A 20,736-nucleotide genomic window follows, 5' to 3' on the forward strand; every position below is an offset into this window, starting at 1 on the left:
GGGGCAGGCGAGGTTCTGGGGTTCAGGAGTCGGCAAGACGGACTTGGCCCTCGCCTGGGGGAGCTGGAGTCCTGAGGGGCCGTCGCTCAGCTGCACCCACAGAGGCGGCGCGGCGAGCTCAGCCGCGGGGCGCCGGGAGAAGGTGCGCGGGTGATGGATGCGCTGGGAGGGCAGCGAACTGAGGACGGACAGAAAGCTCGTGCGACCGCGCGCCCAGGGATCTGCCAGTGGGGAGGCCCGACCCCACCCGCAGTGGCTGCGGCCTGGGGCGGGGTGGGCGGGGCCAGGGAGGGCGGGGCGGGGCCAGGCCAGGGAGGGCGGGGCCGGGCCGTGGGGCCTGAGGGCGGGGCCGAGCTAGTGAGGGCGGGGCCGGGCCGTGGGGCCTGAGGGCGGGGTCGGTGCTGGTCACGCCCCGGGTGCGTGCTGACGCCACGGCGGCGAACGCCGGAAGCGGAGCTGGCGTACGCCGTTGCCGGGCAACAGGGCGGCGTGGGCTGGAGGGGACGGCTGGTGGCAGGTTTCGCCCGGCTCGTCCCGGCCGGGCCCAAGCGAGGCGGCGACGAAGGTGCGTGCGGGTCCTGGGTCTAGGACGCGTGGGGACCCTTGCGAGCCGCGGGCTGGGCGCTCAGCCGGCCACCTCGGACCCTGTCCAGACCCAGGCGGTCCAGGGCTGCCCTGCGGGCCGCGTGCGAAAGGGACTCTCTGGAGACCCCCGGGCGCCGTACCCCTCCTTCCCACTTGGGCCTCCAGTGGGAGCCCGGATCCCGCTCCTCTGGTCAGCGTGGGGCTCCAGGCCCGCTCGCAACTCTCCAGAGAAGGAGCCCCGCCTTGGGCCGCTCGTCGCACACCTGCAGTGGGTCCGGGACGCGCGCCTGTGTCGGACTCTGCGCCGGCGCGCGTAGGAGGAAGCCAGGACTCCCGGGCGACCGAGCCGTGCCTGTGGCTTGTGTCAGCCCCACAGCAGCACGTGGGCACTCTCCACCATCAGCCACTGGGCAGCCCGGGGCACTCCTGCGCGTCCCAGGCCCTCTCCAGGGCAGGGGAAGGTTGCGCGGCCAGCACTGTGGTGTGCGTGTCTTAAGAGCAGCCGCCCATCGGGCCTGGCGACTCCAAGATGCAAGACAGGCAGGAGCTGGAGGAAGAGCCTTTGAGTGACTTCCAGGAGGAGGCTTCCCTCCGAGTGGCACCTGAGAGGCTGAGTGATGACAGTTTGGAATGGATACGAATCTCCCCTGACCTCCTTCTGTCGGATGGGAAAGCCAGCAACTCCCTGCCCCGTCAGGGCGGTTCCACCGGCACTACCCGGTGTCCTGACCCTGGGGAACACAGCAGCACTTGGGGGGAGTTTGAAGGCTTTCGGGAATCTTCAGCTAAGTCTGGACAATTCTCGCAGTCCCTGGAACTCCTGGAGGGGCCCACAGAACTCCAGCCACCGAGAACCACTTCTGCCCCAAAGGAGTGTAGTTCTCACCAACCGTGCCAGGGTGGACCTTGGGTGACAGGAACTGCTGCTGTCCCACCTTCTGAGGTATTTCTACAGCGCTGTGGTCACCATGTTTAGTGGGACAGGTGTACACACCAAGAGGCCTGCAACCCTGAATGCTGTGGTGTGCTGGCCAGGGAGGGGCTGACAGCCTCGGAGGGTCTGCTTCTCTCCTGGCTTTCGTCCCTGGCCGTGTGGTTGGCAGTCCCATCCTGAGGCCAGGGAAGGAATGAGTTGGCAGAGGAGGCTGCAGAAATGGGTCACGCCAAGGCCAGGTGGGGGTCACCTGAGCTGGGTCCCTCTCTCTGACCATTCCTTCCCTGGCCTGTCCACTCCGCATTGGCAGGCTGCACAGGCCCCGAGTCAAGGCGTGTAGGGAGGAGCTTTATGTCTGAATTCTGAATCTGCAGAGTTCAAAAGTCTCAGAGATTCTAAAATCACATGATCACATTTCAACTTGTTGTAATGAATTGGGTGATGCCCAATCTGACCTGTCCAGGAGCCCTGTCCCAGCCCTCAGCTCCTTGCCCCCTGCTCTTTCAGAGCCGACTGTCACGTATTTACTGCTGGTGACACCTCTGATCCTTCTCTTTTCCGGTCTTCTTCCTCCTTCCATTGTCTGCTTTCTCTGCCACTTCTTCCCAAATGGTTCATCCCAAACACCATCATGAGAGATAAGAAGTAAAACCAGTGAGGAAATAAAGATACTGCGGTTCTCAGGGCTGACGTTTCTAAACTGGTCAGTTTCCCTGGACCCTGACAAGATCCACTCTAATAGAGTAAGGTCTGCTGTCATGGTTGTTCTGAACACAGGATTTGTTTTCCAGCATGACTGACGTATTACGGAACAATTTGACAATTTGAGCATAGTTGAAATTTCACAGGAAAGAGTAGATGAGTGAGAAAACCGCCCCAGCTGAGCTGAGGACACACTGGAACACATGAGAGTCGCATACGCACACCCGGACAGCCATCAGCGCCCCGTAGAGCACACCCGTCCACACCTGGTGTTAGGACCGCACCCATTCACGCTGACTCAGCCTGTGAGCCTTTGTCTTTCCCAAGGTAAAGTGCTGTGCTTATTGCAGTATATACAATTTCTTAACCAAACATGGAAAACAGTGCTGACATTATTGGGTGGCCATCTTTTCTCATGTCTCACTGACCAAGTTTCGATGTTTTGCCCTAACGTCGCTTTTCCCATGAGCCCTCTGGGTTTGTGTGATTTTGCTAATGCGGTGAGTTTCAGGAATGAATGTGTCAAGTGACAGGGACACTAACGGTCTGCTCACTTACAGATTTCATGGGTATCAGAATGATTTGTTTTCAGTAAGGTAACGTGATGTGTCTTTCTCCTATCTTTACTATGCTTTTGTTTCTTTTCAGCCCATTCTCAGCTCTGAGAGCATTTTAAAGTGTGCTTTTCAGGAAATAACAGTTCAACAGGCAGCTGAAGACATTTCCACCCTAGACCATTTCCTAGAAGTAAGCAGTGAAGAGCCTGGCCTTGAATGTGTACATAAACTGTGGTAATGAGCTTAACTGTTTCGTACAGCAGCCCCGTTTTTACTTCTGTTTGATAAAAGTCGATGTGTGAGGCTTTGCTTTTGCCTTTCTAGGGCCATCTCTCCTGAAGGCCCCGCCATCTAGAGGTCACAAGGGTCCTATCGGGAGAGGGCAGCAGGATGCGTGCTCCAGCTGTGGCCTTCCACTCCGAGCCCTGTTCATCCTCTCCCACACCAGGTCCCTGGAGCAGCTGGACCCGAGCCCCGCTCCCCTCGGGTCTCAGTGCCAGCGCTGGTGGAGGGCTGGGGGACTCGCAGTCAGTGCGAGTGGCTGGTGGGCCTGGGCAGTGGGTACAGGGGCCTTCTGGGGAACGTGGCTCAGTGGGCAGTGGCCGCCTCGTAGTCCTCAGCTACAGAGTTCTAGAAAATACTCCACACTCTGGAGCCCCATTCTCAGCTCCAGGCCCAGCCCCATGGGTGTGCTCCCAGTGCTGGCTGCAGGGCTGCTGGCTCCTAGGGGAAGTCATACATACAGTCATTTGCAGATGGCCATTTTCTGGGGAAACACTTTGAACTAAACATTGAGAAAGAAACAGTGCTCTCGTGGATTGTGCAGCAGTGCCTGAGAAACTCGGGATAAGTTGGCCCAAAGCCCTAGAGGGAGGAGGGAAGTGAAGGCTGGAGTGAGCTGGCTTCCCTGTTTCTGGGTGTGGTCTGTGGAGTGGGTCTCCCAGCAGCCAGGGGAGGGCCAGGTTGGCCTGCTGATTTGTGTGTCTCTGAGCAGGCCTGGAATTTCAGAGGACTCTACAGACAGGCCGTTCTGGGCTCTAGCCCTGGCCCACTGTGGCCTCTACTGGAGTCTATCCCAGCACCTGCCCCAGAGGACACTCCACAGGGGCCTGAAGACAGGCCTGGAGCCCGGAAGGCTGCAGCCAGCATTGCCCAGATGACCAGTGCGCACTCTGTATGCGGTGCTTCTGCAAAGCCTGATCCTGGAGAAAACTGCCAAGAATGTGGTCCCAGCAAGCTGGTGGTGTGGGAGGCCACTGCCGGCAGAACCGACGTCTCCGGCCCCAGCAGCACGACTTGTGGACCCAGGGCATGGGGAGTCCTGGGTGTCAGGACTTGGCAGGGCTGGACACTCAGTGGGACAGAAGGCTGGATGGCAGTTTGGGGGTGGAATAGAGCATGGTTTGTGTGTTCTGAACACTGGTGTATTTTTGGAAATGGTTTGACGTTGAACATGTCTGGCCTTCTGTAGTTGTCTGGAGTGCAGTGTCGTGATCTCAGCTCACTGGGACCTCTTCCTCCTGCCTCAGCCTCCCGAGAACTGGGACTACAGGCACACACCACCACACCCAGCTAGTTTTTGTATTTTTTGTAGAGACAGGGTTTTGCTATGTTGCTCAGGCTGGTCACAAACTCCTGAGTGCAAGTGATTTGCCCTCCTCGGTCTCCCACAGTGCCGGGTGGTGAGCCGCCCTACCTGGCCTTGCAGTTATTATCCCTTTTCTGCTGGCGTGTGAACTGCTTACAGTAGACTCCTCTCAGTCCCCCGCAGCACGCAGCAGTGACGTGTGGCATGTAGTAGACAGTTGCCCATTCGTTTGTACTCAGCACAGTTCGAGGCACTTGAGTGAACAAAACCAGCAAAATACCCAGCCTCATGGAGCATCTGCTCCTTGGTGGAGTCAGTAAGGACAGTGAGTAAACCACTGCCAGGGCAGGTGGTGCGAGGTGCAGAGAGGGCATGGGAGGGGGCTGGGGTGCTGCAGGATGGCACGTGTTGTTTGAATAAAAGCATAAATGGGTAAATAAACGAGACAGCTCGGGGCTCCTGCAGGGAACGCTCTTTTTAGGTTCTTAACAGCCACGTGCCTCTTGGCTCTTGTGGGTCTCAGCTTCGGGGTAAAGGCCAGGTGCCTGCTGTGTGCCTTGGCAGTGCTGCGGTGACCTCATCAGAGGCCTTCGAGCTAACCTCTTAACAATTGCATCTGTTTTCCAGTAATGAATCTAGAAGACTCTGGAGAGCCCTTCAGAACACACACACGTCTGCTTCTCAGTGCCTGTGGAACGAATCTCATTGCCAGGAGAAGTTTGTTCTCATTCTCGGGATGGATGCCATCGTTGTTATTTGGCACAGGAGCCTAGCAGGTCACGATGGTCCCCGGCATGCCCCGTTTGCAGTGGCTCTGCTCCTGAGCTACTCCAGGAGGGTGCTTCTGAGGCCACCTGTCCTCCTGCCCGCTGTCCCTGCTGACCAGCTCCAGGCCTGATCCTGTGCAGCCATACTCACTGTGAAAGGCCTGCACCTCAGCCTAGGAGGGCAGGGGGCCTGGCCTAGGCCGCAGTTCCTCACTACACCTCATCCTCAGCTAAGAGAAGCTGCTTTCCCACACCTGCTACTTCAGGGCCTATTAAATAAGTATTTAAAACAAAAACAAAAAGAGGGGCCAAGGCAGGAGAATTGCTTGAGCTCAGGAGTTCAAAACCAGCCTGGGCAACATAGTGGTTTTGTTTTTTTTGAGATAGTTTTGGAGTGCCCCAGCACCCACTCCAGCTGCACACATGCACACCTGTGCGCACACACACGCACACCCTCCTATGCCACCCAGACAGTCCCACAGCGGGCAGCCAGGGTGGAGGGAGCAGCTTCCTACCTGTGTCTCACCGTGGGACAGGGCTTGGGTGACTCGGATAGCCAGTCCCTGAAATGGGCTCAGCCTCTGGCCAGGGACAGGAGACAGAGGCACCGCCTCAACTGAGCTCTTGGAGCTGGGCACCCCTCCTTGTTCTCCTGCCCCTCAGTGGGTGGCTGGTCCTACTGGGTGCCTGGGCCCAGTGCAGCTGCCACAGGCCAGGCCACCAGACTGGGCTGGAAGAACAGGGTGAAGATGGGAGAGCGTCCTGGGAGCAGACCTCCAGCTTGAGGGCAGCAAACACCCCACCTGGCCCTTGCCCTGCAGGCTCCCCAACTTCATCAGTGGTGGGACCCACACCATGGTGCCCTCTGTTCCCAGGCCTGCTCAGCTCTTTGTAGGGTCCTGGAACGCCCCTTCGTTGACCCCAGTGAGAAGTGAACCCACCTCTAATGAAAGTCCTGTCTGTCAACCAAATGCAGCCCACAGGCCTGACTGTGCTGCTGGGTCAGCTCAGGTAAGGGGATGCCTTGGCAGTGGCCACCGGGCAGCCGGGTGGCAGGTTTACTGGGCACGCTAGATTTCTCCACAGCCTGGAGAGGTGTGCATGCAGGACACAGGAGCGCTCATCAGGCAGAGGCTGCATGGTCCCAACAGTCCCGCCCAGGTTGCTTTGTTTTGGACTGTGGCGGAGTTTTCAACTCCACTCTGGGCGTCTACCCAACAGGGGCCTGTGAACCCCCACCCTGTGCAACTTGCTAACCTTCAAACAGATCCATCTAACCACCCCAGTCTGATGGGCTGCAGGAATGTCACGAGGCCTCAGGCCAACCCAGGATTGGGGTACAGTTTATGTATCTGGGGCCTTTTCACAAAAAGATGAGGTGCTGAAGGGTCCCTGGAGGCCCCGGAGGTGGCAGGGAGAGCCCGAGCCTGGTGTCTGCAGGCGGATGAGCCACAGCACGGTAGCCGTGGCCAGCAGGGCACTCAGCGCACCACTTCTGGGGCTGTTCTTGGAACTTCCACTCCCGCTCTCTGTAGTTTTCTCAAAGCTCTTGCTCTGGAACTGACCAAACTGTTACCCAAGAAGCCGGCCTTCACCTGCACCTCCAGCTCATTCAGCGGTTCTCAGCTAGGGCAGTCTGTGGAGCTGCTCCCGGCCTACTCTGCAAGGCCCGCCAGCCCCTGCCGGCCTCCTCTGCGCAGTGCAGAGGCTCATTCGGGCCCAGTGCAGGAGGCAAGGGGGCGGACCTGAGAAGCAGGGGCTTATCTCCCAGGGGCAAGGCAGAGTGAGGGATGGGCCACGCAGGGTGCGCCTGCACGGGGCAGCAGCCCCAAGGGCTTAAACTGTCCCCAGCTGCAGTGAGCCATCAGGTGACATCTCACTCAAAGGCTGCACTTGGCAGTGACATCCTCCCAGACGGCGCTGGCCGGTCCTGAGAATACTGCAAAGCCTCATCATTGAGGAAGAGATATGACCCTTGAACCCTCAGGCACCCACACATCACAACTCCCTCCCTCCCTGCCTCCACTACAAGCCCTGAGCTGGCACTGAGGACACAGCCACCTCCACACGGGGCCTTCCTGAGTAAATGCAATGACCCAGCACACACAGCACCACCACAAGAAAGCGTGGCTCAGCCACTGCAAAATCCCAGTTAAGGATGTGGCTCGCTGGTTGCAGATGGAAACTTCTAGCAACCCAGAAACCAACTGTGAGTTCATGAAGAGGGACGTGATCCCAACACCGCCTTCAGGCAGACACCGATGCACACACGGAGTGCGGCAGCTCAGACACCCGCCCACCCCAGCCCTTACCCGCCTGCGCTCCGCTCGCCCGCTCATCCGGCTACACCGAGACTCCGCAGGGCCAGCACGATGTCAGCATTTGTTCCACAGTTTGCTGCCGAGTCCTGCTTCTGTCACTGCCCTGCCCACTTCACTAAAGAATGAACATCCTGGGAGAAGGTGCCTGGCAGCTGTGGCGCAGCAGGGATCCAGGCCATGATGACGGCTCAGTGCTGTGGAGACCTCCCCACCAGGAGGAAATCCTGCTCAGGCGTCTGTGGGCAGAGCAGGCAGCATTCTCCAAGGCGCGCTCTGTCATCCCGAAAGATCAGTTCCCTGGGAGGAGACTATCTTCACGCTGTTCCGCATCTTCTAATAAATAAGCGGCACCCTGGAAACCAGGCACTTCCAAGGTGGAAGGGGCTCTGAAGCTGTGTGCAAAGCACCCTGCACGTGCAGGGAACATCCCCGTGAAACCACCAACTAAAATGCCCGCTGCCCTCGGGGTCTGGCCAGAAGCAGGCCCAGGGAACAGTGCCGAGATTTTAGGTGATTGGAATTTGTATTTCTGCTTCTGAATAAACATTTTACAAACAACTTAATAAACACTTGGAAAATATGTTCCCAATTAAAGTGAATTTGTACCTACATATTTTAAAATACCACATACACAGCCAGGCACAGTGGCTCACGCCTGTAATCCCAGGACTTTGGGAGGCCAACGTGGGCGGATCACCTGAGTTGGGGGTTCAAGACTAGCCTCACCAACATGCAGAAACCCCGTCTGTACTAAAAACACAAAAATGAGCCAGGCGGTGGCGCATGCCTATACTTGGGAGGCTGAGGCAGAGGTTGTGGTGAGCCAAGATTGCACCCCTGCACTCCAGCCTGGGTGACAGAGTGTGACTGTGTCAAAAAACAAAAACAACAAAACCCCCCCAAAAAACCACATACACATGGACTGAACCTGTAGAGGAATGGCAGGAAAAACAAACAGTTACGCAGCCACCGCGCGCCACGTCGGAAACAGGCAGACTTTGCCGGACAGTGTCACAGGTGAACGGCGAGTCCAGGGAACGAGGCTCACTGCACTGGTGCTCACGGAGGCTGCGCTCCTGTCGTAGCAGCTGATCTCTGATCTTCCCGCCTGTCTCTGGTCCTTCCACAGATCCAGTCTGCTTTTCTGACCAAGCACCCCAGAGCTCTCACAAGTCACGTTCTCTGAGCAGTTTATACCTTTGAAGGCTGCCAAAACAGACACAACTACTAATGCTGAACGAATGTTTCTAAAAGATAAAAACGCTTTGCAGAAACAAGAGTCCTTTAGGTTTATTGCTATAAAACATACGATTTAAACTAGAGACCATGAGGATTAACTTTCGACATCAGGGGGCTGGCAGAGGACATGGACCCCCCAGCCAGGTACTGAACGAGGTAAAAGGAATCTGCTCCACAACCCTGTGTGGGGGAAATAAAAGCAACCCAGCGTCCATGGAATGCAGCCAAGTGAAGTTCCTTTCCCACCGTGCACAGCAGCATTAGTGACACGGCTGAGCTGACCCTTCAGAAAGGTCCCCGGAGGGTTACGCTATGGTCATAACTAACACCACATTCCCATTTTGTTTGCTGGATACTTTTAATAAAGTGAGGTGTACATCACTGATATTTAAGAATGGCTATACGCACAAAAGAAAACAATCCTTTTTGGCTAAGGGGCAAGAAAATTAGGAAAAGCATGAGCAACAGGAAGCACGTGGGGTGAGGCGGTGCAGGCACCAGCAGCTCACTCCCTGCGGCAGGAACCGTGACTACAGATCAAGGGGGCATGAATGACACGGATTCAGGTTTCTTTCATTCTAGACTTCAACCTAACCTTAACCTTTTGCTACAGCTACAGCCCCAATCCAACAGAGCAGCGCAGGCATTCCTAATCCAGCAGCAAGGCTATTTCCTCCCTCAGGGCAGGTGCCTGGGCTGCCCCTGATGGGAGCCTCCAGGAACACCATCTGTCGGAAGGCACCAGTGAGGGGCTCTGAGGTCCCTGAAGACCAACTGGTGCCCAAGATCTGCACACAAATATCTGACCTTTGCTTTCAACGGCATTTACATATAAATAGACATAAATAAAATCCTCCATAATTTACGCTTACGTCCAGGAACATGTGGCTCCCAGATTTCCTAATGACAACAAAGTGTAGGAGCTGCGTGCGGTTCCTGATCTTCGCCCAGGTCTCACGGGCACAGAACAGATGGAGAAGCATCGCGCACACACATTTCAAGTGAAACATGACACATTCACACTGCTGACTCCGACTGTAGTGATGCTCACTGCAATAATCCCTTATTTAAACCTTAAAACAATGGAACACCAACTGCAATTGCTTAGGCTATACAAGTTCTAATGTAGCAGCAAAGGATGTTTATAGAAAAAATATACTTTTAAGAAAATAGCTGAAAAAATCTAAACAGATAAAGTATAAAAAGTTTAAAAAATATATCTTAAGACAAAATAACACATCAAACTGAACTGTAAAAAATTCACCCATCTAAATGAAAGGAGGGTGATGCAGCCTCGGCTCACCGTCCTCTACAGCGGGGGACACGAAGAGGGACAAGGGGCCAGGGCTGTGGGGACGTTAGGACTGGCCCAGAGGCGACAAGCCTTCCAGAATAGCGTCTGCCTGGCCCTCCACAGGGGCGAAGAGCGAGTGGGACAGGCCTGGTGCTGCAGACCCTGCTGCTGATGCACTGTCCTGGGATTTCTCAGAACAGCAGACGGGCAGCAAGGCTGGGCCACTGGTGGCAGGCGCACCCTCCGAGGGAGCCAGTGCTCACGTGTCCACACATCAAGACACGGCTGTGAGCGCTCAGGGCTCCGGCTCAGGTCTCCACCAGGATCTCCACCACGTGGTCCAGCTCGCCCAGGTCAGACTTGCAGCTGGAGCTGGGGCCTGGGGTGGCTGGAGCCAAGCCTTCGAGCCCTTCACAGGGGCCCGGCCTGGCGCCCCCCACCATGCCTGTCAGTACTGTGTCCAGGTCATAGTAAGGGCTGTCCACGTCTGAGAACAGCTCTTCCATGCAGCCAGGGTTTTTAGTCTCCAGCGTTTCAAATATCTGATCAAGTGACTTGTGAAAGCCTCCTCTGTCTTCTCGAGGGCTATCCAACTCCCAGATGCCGCTCTGTGGGTGCCTCGGCGCCTGTGCTGAGGTGACGGGACAAAGGTCAGAAACTGGGCCTTGTACGTGGCCGTCTCCCAAGCCTGGGGCAGGACGTGCCCCCTCCTGCTCCCATGCTGAGCGGCACAGGATCTCCGTAGAGACCAAGCGGTCGAGTGGTGCCCGCCCTGCCTCCTGGGGTGTCACTGAGCGCCACGTCCCATCCTGTGTCATCTCCTCTTGGATCTGCCGGACCGTGTTGGCAATGAGGACTGAGCGGCACAGGTTGGGCTCCACAAGCATGTGGCAGAGCTGCAGCTTCACCAGGGACATATCCAGGAGTGACTGCCGCTGCAGGCTATAGGAGGACACGGTCTTCAAGCCAGCCAGGGCTCCCTCCATGTCTTCCTCGTGGCCAACACATTTCCTCTTCAGTCCTCGTGTAAACATTGCGTCCTGTGGAAGTCAAGGAAGACACCACTTAGCACACGACAGACTCGCTAGCAGGCCAGGCCCCTTGGGTCCCATCTGACTGCCCTGACTGTCCTTGAGGAGCAGCAACTGCGTAACTGGCAGGGAGGTCAGCGCAGAGGTGGAGCCCAGTGGGAGACCCCCTAGATAACTGCCATCCTGCCTAATCCAGCCACAGCCATGTTGGAAACGACAAACCTTTCAACTGTACCATAACATTGTCCTCCAGCAGAAAAGATAAATGAACTAAAAGTAGGAGAAATACGTAAGAGAAATATAAGCGTTCAAAAGCTTGTCTAAAAATCTGTATCAAAAAATCTAATAGTGGTGCCTACAAAAAGAAGAGACCTTTGGTAACGTTGAGATAAATGTGAACGGTGCCAGCCTGCAGAGGGCCGCAGGGCTGGGGCAGCGCCAGGCACACACACCTGCCATTCCGACCTCCCTCGGAACAAAGTCACGTCTGCATCTCAGAAGGGCTAGTGTCCTCCCCGCTCAGTGCTTTCACTAAAGGCCTCTCCATGTCGCAGGCAGCCCTGCTGGAATGCTGTGCCACCAGGAGCACACAGGGGAGGGACTGCTGGGCCATATGCTCTCCCCATGCAGCGAGTGCGCTGTTTGGTGCACAATTCTCCAAGGGACACAGGGTCCTCTGGCCGAGCCCATGTGGCCCTGGGCAGCCCCTTGCTCCCACACCTGCCATGCTGCCTGCCTTAGGGCTCACATCCATTCCTTGGCCCGCCCCCGCACCAGTTCGTTCCTCCCAAGGTGCAGAGGCTCTGCCTGGCCCTTTCTGTCTCACAGCTCAGGGCCAACACTCTCCACTCCAGGGCTCTGCTTGAACACAAGCCTGCACAACCCCTGCCTCTCAGGCCACCTTCCCTCTCATCCCAACTCCTTTCTCTTTAAAGGAACCAAAAATGGCAGAGAGTGTGTGTTGGGGGGTTCTCCACCAGTGGGTTGTGGCAGTCCACGGCTGACCAAGGCGGCCTTTCTCAGCGCTTGCCTCGGCGCTGGTGCTGCTGGTTAAAGATGCGGATTCCCAGACCTCACCCCAGACCTGGGCAAGCTCCGAGCTGGCACCTCAGGCCCCGCCTCACTGGGATGGCTCCCCTCTGATGCACAGCACGGATGCACTAGATGGACACTGGCCATGCCCACTCTTAGAAGTAAAAGTCTGCGCAAACTGTTTTTCCAACTGATTCTAAATTGGGACATCTCTGGGGCATTAAAGGCAGAGCAGAGAGAAGGGTGGGCTCTGGCTTTTGACAGGTGCCACTCTGAGCCAGTGCCATCTTGTGGTGAGCTGGGAGGATGACAAGTGGCTCAGGGCCACACTGCTGTGCAGTCTGATAGGACAAGCATGTCATGCAAAATTAAGTTTCTCTCTTCTCATGCTTGTAATGTAGCAAAATGCTTTTATTTCAAATAATTTGTTATGTACAAATAGGGTTACAATCTTTTGAATATGCAAACTTTGGAACTTCTTTTTCTCTTAGTCAATCTGCTGGCTCCCTGTGACCAGGGTGTCCCCAGGTGCTTTTGGAAAGCTGGAGTCCGAGAGGTGTGTGCTGTCTCCGCTCGGGCTCTGGAGACGAAGGATGGGAGGTTTTGCCTTGCGGAAGCACCAGCTACCAACCCTAGCCCTCCCCGGGAGCCCTCTGGAGGCTCCCACCTGCTGGTCCTACCCTTGAATAGACTGAATGGTCCCCTGTTCTCTGAACTTCCTTTCAGTGTCATAAATCTCAATGCCTGTGCATTTAACATGCCGACATTTTATAAAACTAAGTGACTTCTGGGGCATTTATCCCACAGAAATGGAAACCCAACGCTCCTGCAAAAACGTGTCCCGGAACGTCCGAAGCGGCTTTATTTGTAGCCATTGCAAACTGGAAACAGGGACAAAGTCCCCTTCACCTGGGCATGGTGACACACACTGCTCCACCCATGCCTGCAAACACTACTCTGCAACATAAAGGATGAACTCCTGACACACAGGACGGACCCTTCCCTTGGAAGGGTCAAGGGAAGTATGCTGAGGGGGAAAAGCCAACCTCAGAAGGCGGCTTGCTGTGGGATCCCATTGATGCCACATTGTCGTGCTGACCCAGAGCTGAGGGGTGGCGTGGCCAGAAAAGGACCCACACAGGGAGGTCTCGGGGCGAGAGGCCTTCTGCTCCTGGGCTGAGGGGTGGCTCCACTGACAGTACAGCACCAGACACACGCACATGCGCCTGCAGCAGCCGTGATCACATGGACCTGGGCCTGGCCTCCGACCCTGGGAGCAGAGGAAGGGCTCAGGGGACCTCCTGGACAAGGCTCTGCAACGTCCTCTGGTCCTACAATTCTTTCAAAATGAAAATGAAAAGAAAACTTATGTGACCATAGCTTATTTCCCCAGAGCAGCATGCAGGTGTCCCCACAGATACACCCTCAGGCTGTGCACAACCTCTCACACCTACACACACCAGTTTCTCAACTAATTCTAAATGAAGGAGAGTTTACCACCAAAATTCATTTAAACATTTAAGTTCTTGTGGTAAATATTCAAGTTCTTTGTGTCAGCCACAAACTTAACTTTTCAGAGGTTTTCATTCCAATTGTTTAAATCACTGGCTTTAAAATGCTAAGTATATTGATAATTAACATAAGACTATGTCAACTACAAAGGGACACCCTGTGTTGGGGGAAACATGACGTCCCACAGGTTCCTCTGTGGAGCTCACTATACCTTTCAGGTTTTTAGTTTCTCTTTCAACCATATCGCAACCCCAAGCCTGCATAACCATGGATGAACTTAGGGCCCAAACCAAATCCTCCTGAACCGCATGCATGAAGCCTCAGTTTACAGACAGGAGAGCCCCTGGCTGCCTCCCCTGACTGGAAATTCAGCAGCACAACCCCCATGATGTGGGGTCTGCAGGAGGTCAGCATGGCTCACCAGGACAATGAGGGCAACTCACAGAAGGATCGAGAATACCAATGGGACAGGCCAAGAAGACCCACAACCACACTGGGAACCGGCTCACACAGCTGCCCCAAGCTCCTGGTACCCTATAGGCCCTTTCCTTTCCTCTGAGGGTCCTCAGAAATGCCAAGAAATGAGTCCAAACCAAACGACAGACCCTCCGCCCCTTTCTGAAAGCCAGATGTGGATCCTAGAAGCCTCCCACTGGGAATCTTATAAGGGGATGACTTAAGTTCTTGGCCTGCTGCCATCAGCAGACCTGAGGGCAGCACTAGAAAAACGACCGCCAGAAATCACCCTAATTAACATCTGCTCTGAGCAAGGGAATATACCAACAAAACAATGGCGGAACTACATACAAAAACAGCACTTCCACCCATGATCTGCAGCGGTCAGTCTGAAACCAACCCTTTTCCTCCGGTAACCAGCCAGGAAGCCGGGCTGCAGTCAGACTTGCAGGAAGCTGGCGCTTTCTCTAGGACAATCCAGGAAGCTAAACAATAATTCCACAGCAAGCAGCCCCAAATGGCCAGGACATGATTAGAAACTGCAGCCTCTTCAGTGTTTGTCCGTGCTTCCAATTTAGGACTACCAGAGAAAGCCAAACGTGTTCCCCTAAGCCCTCTCACAGGAGCCCCACTTTTTTTTTTTTTGAGACAGGGTCTCACTCTGTAACTCAGGCTGGAGTGAAGTGGCACGATCTCAGCTCACTGCCACCTCCGCCTCCCAGGTTCAAGGGACTGTCTTGCCTCAGCCTCCTGAGTAGCTGGGATTACAAGCATGCACCACCAGGCCCAGCTAATTTTTGTATTTTCAGTAGAGGCAGGGTTTCACCATGTTGGCCAGCCTGGTCTCACACTCCTGACCCTGGGTGATCCACTCACCTTGGCCTCCCCAAGTGTGGGGCTTACAGGCCTGAGCCACCACACCCAGACAGGAGCCTAACTTCTAACTGGCCACCCCAGGCCCCCAGGTCAGCAGTCTCCATCAGCCATCCTGAGCTTCCCTGGTTTCCCCTGTAAAGCTCTCATGTCCCCTCCCCTGCCTGCCAGTCTCTGCCACTCACAAGGGAGGAGGGCCGCACCCTTACTAGGGCAAGCTGTGGATCAACAGCCTCTGCTTGTTCTTCCCCTGGTTGCTTATTTCCACAGCTCACTGCAAACAACCTGGAGAGTATCAAAAACCACAAAACAAATTCTCTCCCAGGATCCCATCCATTTAGAAACAGTCAGCATCTGGGTTCCGCCTTCCCAGCCATTTCTCCCAGCGCGTTCCTCTCTGCAGACACTACTGCCAATTTTCCCAATCACAAACGACAGCAGGTTCTAACTCCAGGTGCTTTGGCATCTCCAGCATTCGGCTTCCTTAGCCTCAATTCTTTAGTTACTAGGGTGAAGCGCAGGTCCATTTTTAAGGGGCCTGATAAACACTGTCAACCCGCATTCTAAGAGGGTCGGACGTGCCACTGACTTTCCCATACACGAATTTCTGCCCATGTGCTGGTAAAGCCTCCTCCTGCTTTGCTGAGTATCTGAGCCCACAGCTAAGCACCCCTTCCCTCCTCCACTGAGCTTCACCTGTCTGTTCCACAGCTGCTCTTCTGCCAGGGCCAGACACCTTGGCCTCCTTGTGCAGGTCCTCTTCTGACCACGCCACCCCTCAGCTCTGGGTCAAGCAAGACAGGGTGGCGTAAATGGGATCCCACAGCAAGCACCTCCTGGGGTTGGCTTTCCTCCCTCAGCATAATTGTCTTGTGTGTCGAGAATTCATTCCTTTCCACTGCTGAGTACGATCTGGAGGCACAGATGCAGTGTGTGCCAACACGCCCCAGGTGAAGGGGACTTCTTCCTTGTCTCCAGTTTGGAGTTACTACACACAAGGCTGCTGTGCACATTCTGGAACATGTTTTCACATGACATTGGTTTTTCATTTCCGTGGGATAAATGCCCAAGAGGTCACTCAGTTTTATAAAATTCATGCGCACTAAATGCACAGGCAATGAGATCTACCATACTGAAAGGAAATTCAGAGAGCGGGGAACCCTTTTTTCTGTGTACTCCACGGCAGGACCACAGAGGGGAGCCTCCAGCGGGGCTCCTGGGTAGGGAGCCTCTTAGCCTAGTTTCATCACTCTCCGTTGTAAGCATTCTTTTATTTTTTTGAGACGGAGTCTCACTCTGTTGCCCAGGCTGGAGTGCAGTGGTGCAATCTCAGCTCACTGCAAACTCACCTTCCCAGTTCAAGCAGTTTTCCTGCCTCAGCTTCCTGAGTAGCTGGGACTACAGGCACGAGCCACCATACCTGGCTAATTTTTGTATTTTTAGTAAAGACAAGGTTTCGACATGTTGGCTAGGCTGGTCTCAAACTCCTGACCTCAAGTGATCACCCACTTCAGCCTCCCAAAGTGCTGTGATTACAGGCGTGAGCCACCGCACGTGGCCACAAGCATTCTTTTAAGACTTAAACAGGCCAGGTGCGGTGGCTCACGCCTATAATCCCAGCACTTTAGATGGGAGGCCGAGAGCGGCAGATCACAAGGTCAGGAGATCGAGACCATCCTGGCCAATACGGTGAAATCCCATCTCTACTAAAAATATAAAAAATTGGCTGGGCATGTTGGTACATGCCTGTAGTCCCAGCTACTTGGGAGGCTGAGGTAAGAGAATCACTTGAACCCCAGAGGCAGAGGCTGCAGTGAGCTGAGATCATGCCACTGCACTCCAGCAAGACTGTCTTTTAAAAAAAAGACTTAAACAATGGCCAGGCATGGTGGCTGTAGCCTGTAATCCCAGCACTTTGGGAGGCCCAGGTGGGCGGATCACCTGAGACCTGAGGTCAGGAGTTTGAGATTAGTGTGGCCAACAAGGCGAAACCTCACCTCTAAAATACAAAAAATTAGCAGAGCATGTGAGCATAACGCCTGTAGTCCCAGCTACTCAGGAAGCTGAGGCAGGAAAATCGCTTGAACCTGGGAGGCGGAGGTTGCAGTGAGCCAAGATCCCACCACTGTACTCCAGCTTGGGCCACAGAGACTCTATCTCAAAAAGAAAAAAAAAAGACTTAAAACAAGTTGAATGCATACAATGTGGTCTATTCTGACAACGGAATGCAACTCAGCAACAAACCTCAAAGATTTACGCAACAGGGATGAATTTCAAAACGTTATGCTGAATAAAAGCAGCAAGACACACACACAAATATGCATTGCAGGATTCTACTGATCCGAATCTTCAGCAGGAGCCAAGCTAGTCTAAGTCGTGAGAGCACAGAAGGGTGGGAGATGCTACAAGGGGCCAGAGGGAATCCTCCAGGATGATGGGGATTCTCTCACCCCTTGTAGGACTCGTGTAACCCAGGGACCTGGGTAGATGGACACGAGTCCTACAAGGGGCGAGAGAGAACCCCCATCACCCTCTACTGCATCATATCCCATACACAGATCCCATTCTGGTGCCACGAGAATGTCCCTGTTCTGTCACTTCAAATCATTCCTGTCAAATGTTCCAAATCTCCAGCAGCTGCTAATTTTGTGTTCTACTCAATTATTTTAAAACGCTGACGGGTTTATTACTATTAATACAAAAAGGAGTAAAGCTGAGTTATTTTTTTACAATCATGTGACCCCAAAGAGCTGTCACCCAGAAAATGTGTTTAGGGGTGAAAAGGATAAGACTGGGCTCGGAAAAGCTGGCCCGTGAGGATCACCCTGAATCGGGTTCTATCTGCGTTTGTGACAAAGTCAGCAAGAACATGGTCCTCACCAGCCCTGAGGGAGGCCTGGGCTGGGCTCAGCTCCCTGAGGGTGACTCTGGCCTGAGGCTGCTTAACTCCTTCTAACACAGAAGGATCACGGGTCCTACACCAGTGGGGCTGGGGAGTCTAGCTTCCTGTTCAACTTTTTTTTTCTTTTAAAGATGGAGTCTTGCTCAGTCCCCCAGGCTGGAGTGCAGTGATACATATCTCAGCTCACAGCAACCTCCACCTCCAAGTTCAAGTAATTCTCTTGCCTTAGCCTCTCAAGTAGTTAGGATTACAGGCATGTGCCACCACACCCGGCTAATTTTTGTATTTTTAGTAGAGACAGGGTTTCATCATGTTGGCCAAAGTGGCGTCAAACTCCTGACCTCAGGCAATCCTCCCACCTCGGCCTCCCAAAGTGCTGAGATTACAGGAGTGAGCCACCCTACCCAGCCCAGCTCAATTCTGAAGGTCTTTCTACACTTTTAATTAAAGGTCTAAAATCCCACCAGCTCCTCAAGGGTGTCAACGAGACAGCTAAGGCTGTCAGGGTTCCCCCTCGGTCAACTGCCAGCACTGCCCTTAGGCTTCTAAACCAGGCACCAACCAGAGAAAACAAAGAGGGCCAGACTGAGGACATGTCCGACACGGCAGGTGAACAGCCAACAGGCCACTATGGACAGCAACCTAAGCCCACCCAGGCAGAGGCCAGGAGCAGCGCCGAAGTGCTGTTCAGGCAAGTACAGTACAGCTCAGGGCCCGGCCCCTCACTACAGCAGCAGTGGCCACCCCTTCCGGGCTCAGCAATCCCACTAGGCTGGCTGAAAATGCAGATTCCCAGAATCTGATCAGTAGGGCTGGGACAACTGGGGACAGACTCAATTCTGACCTAACCTGTCACCTTCACAGCTGGACGGCAGCCACTTTGAAGTTTCGGGTTTTTAAGCAAACCAACAATTTCAACTTCTATCACACATCAGATAGGCTTTGAAATATTTCATCTGCAAACAGGGAGGAGCAAGGTCTGCACTCTTCAGAGCTACCGCATGGGAGCTCCTCCTTCCACTACAGTCTGCTGGAGACTGTTCATGAACAATTACTGATGTTACTTTCAGGTACTTCTGTTTTTCTGAGATGGGGTCTGTTGCCCAGGCTGGAGTGCAATGGTGGGATCCCCGCTTACTGCAACCTCCACCCATGGGGTTCAAGCGATTCTCCTGCCTCAGCCTCCTGAAAAGCTCGGATTACCATTACAGGCATGTGCCGCCACCCAGGCCCATTTTTGTATTTTTAGTAGAGACGGGGTTTCACCATGTTGGCCAGCTGGTATCGAACTTCTGACCTCATGATCCACCTGCCTCGGCCTCCCAAAGTGCTGAGATTACAGTTGTGAGCCACCGCGCCCGGCCAATTTCAGGTACTTCAGTTACTTGGAATGATACACATCCTTTCTTTTTTTTTTTTTTTTTGAGACGGAGTTGGTTCACTCTTGTTCCCCAGGCTGGAGTGCAATGGCGCGATTCTCCTGCCTCAGCCTCCCGAGTAGCTGGGATTACAGGCACGCGCCACCACGCCCAGCTAATTTTTTGTATTTTTAGTAGAGACGAGGTTTTACCATGTTGACCAGGATGGTCTCGATCTCTTGACCTCGTGATCCACCCACCTCGGCCTCCCAAAGTGCTGGGGTGACAGGCCACACCCTTTCTTTTTCCCGAAAGCATGTTCCAATGGCAGGTTGAGGAAACTTCCTAGCCCCCTTTCCAAGATAAAGGCGGTCCCTTCACTCTAATCATAAAGCACGTGACACTTGACAAGAGAGCGGTTGCACGTGGAAGGTTTATACGGCGTTAAGTTTTGGGAACGGGCGGTGTTTTTCTAAGGCTCGCTTTGAGAACGGTTATCTGGGTCCCGCCGTGTCGTGCGCCCCACACGAAGGTCCCAGGAGGAGAGGCCGCGGGGACCTTGTCCCCCGCACGCTGTCCGAGCCTTTGTCGCGACGATCCCGTCTGCGGGGCGAGAGTTCGAACACGTGGAGGGAAGCTGGCCTCCGACTTCCGCGCGTCTCGGGCCCTGTTCCTCGATCCACCTCGGGAAGACGGCGCTGGCCGACCCGCCGGGGCGGGGTCTGGGCTTCCTCCCGCATCCTCGGCCTCCTCCGCAGCCGGGCTCCACCTGAGCGGGCTGAGACGCGCCCTGGCCCGGTGAGCGGGGCGGGGCTGGCCCGGGGCGGCCGCTGCGGAGCCCCCGCCGCTCCCTCCGCCGCCCCCGCCGCTCCCTCCGCCGCCAACTAGAGCCGAGGAGCGGGAAACGCCGCTGTGAGCCCCGGCGGGGCCCCGGCGAAGTCCCAGCCCCGAGCTCCGCGTGGAACGCAGACAGCGGCGCGGGCCCGTCGGCTCCGCGGGACCCTCAGCAGCGGCCACCCCGAGGGGAACGCAGCGCCCGCGGCAGCCCCAGCGGGAGTCCCGGGCGCCGCCTCCGCCCCGGATCCAGAGCCAGGAGCCGTGGACCCCGCGCGCCGCCCCGGGCTCCTCCGCGCCCTGCAGCACAAAGGCGCGCGCCGCCGTAGCCACCCTCGCAGTCCGCCCTGCCCGCTCACCTGACCCGCGAGGCCGCCCGCCGGGTCCTCCGGTCCTCCGCTCCGCCGCCGCCACCGCCGCTGCCGCCAGCTTCCCGCCGTTGAGGGAGGAGCGCCCGCCAGCGCGGGCGGGGCCCGCGACCGCCACTCCGCGCTCACAAAGGGTCGACGCTGCGCTGGCCGCGCGCCGCGCTCGCTGATTGGCCACTCGCGGGTCAGGGGCGGGGATTCTGGTTCAAACCTGCGCGGGCGGGGCCTCTGCGGCGAGTGTTCCCGCGCGGAGGCAGCAACCGTTGGAACCCCCGCGCCGGCCCCGCCACGCCCACTCCCCGCCTGCTCCCAGGTCTCCCTGCGCCCAGTCCGGCTCCGCCCCGCCAGCTCCCAGGTCTCCGCGCGTCTGGCCCTGAGTGCGC

The 20,736-nt window shown here is 55.6% G+C and overlaps 2 protein-coding genes across 8 annotated transcripts; one reads left to right on the plus strand and one right to left on the minus strand.

Annotated features, from left to right (window-relative positions):
* The first annotated feature begins 458 nt into the window (after window positions 1–458).
* On the plus strand, window positions 459–7,446 carry CLBA1 (clathrin binding box of aftiphilin containing 1). 7 transcript variants are annotated; one of them, XR_004730201.3, is made up of 5 exons: window positions 459–1,528; window positions 2,870–3,012; window positions 4,994–5,142; window positions 6,009–6,144; window positions 7,312–7,446. XR_004730201.3 is itself a non-coding variant. In XM_035261709.3 (4 exons), exons 1-4 carry the CDS (start codon window positions 1,115–1,117, stop codon window positions 6,026–6,028), a joined length of 726 nt encoding a protein of 241 aa, XP_035117600.1. In that variant the 5' UTR covers window positions 459–1,114; the 3' UTR covers window positions 6,029–6,173. The 7 variants fall into 7 exon arrangements, 4 of the variants coding, with proteins under 4 accessions (XP_035117600.1, XP_035117599.1, XP_078192016.1 ...); XR_013521625.1 differs by lacking the exons at window positions 6,009–6,144; window positions 7,312–7,446 and adding an exon at window positions 3,103–3,226 and having other exon boundaries at window positions 4,994–5,123; XR_013521626.1 differs by lacking the exons at window positions 6,009–6,144; window positions 7,312–7,446 and adding an exon at window positions 3,103–3,226 and having other exon boundaries at window positions 2,870–2,968; window positions 4,994–5,123.
* A 1,272-nt stretch (window positions 7,447–8,718) lies between these two features.
* Window positions 8,719–20,426, minus strand: CDCA4 (cell division cycle associated 4). Its single transcript, XM_009006659.5, has 2 exons — window positions 20,345–20,426; window positions 8,719–11,027 (listed from the first exon to the last, which is right to left on the minus strand). Exon 2 carries the CDS (start codon window positions 11,019–11,021, stop codon window positions 10,296–10,298), a length of 726 nt encoding a protein of 241 aa, XP_009004907.2. The 5' UTR covers window positions 11,022–11,027; window positions 20,345–20,426; the 3' UTR covers window positions 8,719–10,295.
* Window positions 20,427–20,736: the final 310 nt, after the last annotated feature.

This window comes from Callithrix jacchus, chromosome 8 (genome assembly GCF_049354715.1).
Source record: "Callithrix jacchus isolate 240 chromosome 8, calJac240_pri, whole genome shotgun sequence".
NCBI classification, from domain to species: domain Eukaryota; kingdom Metazoa; phylum Chordata; class Mammalia; order Primates; family Cebidae; genus Callithrix; species Callithrix jacchus.

Coding starts and splice junctions, on each gene's coding strand:
- CLBA1 (XM_035261708.3), top strand. CDS start 1,115: ATGCAAGACAGGCAGGAGCTGGAGGAAGAGCCTTTGAGTGACTTCCAG. Junction 1,529..2,869: donor CTGCTGTCCCACCTTCTGAG/GTATTTCTACAG, acceptor GTTTCTTTTCAG/CCCATTCTCAGCTCTGAGAG. Junction 3,013..4,993: donor GAATGTGTACATAAACTGTG/GTAATGAGCTTA, acceptor TCTGTTTTCCAG/TAATGAATCTAGAAGACTCT.
- CDCA4 (XM_009006659.5), bottom strand. CDS start 11,021: ATGTTTACACGAGGACTGAAGAGGAAATGTGTTGGCCACGAGGAAGAC.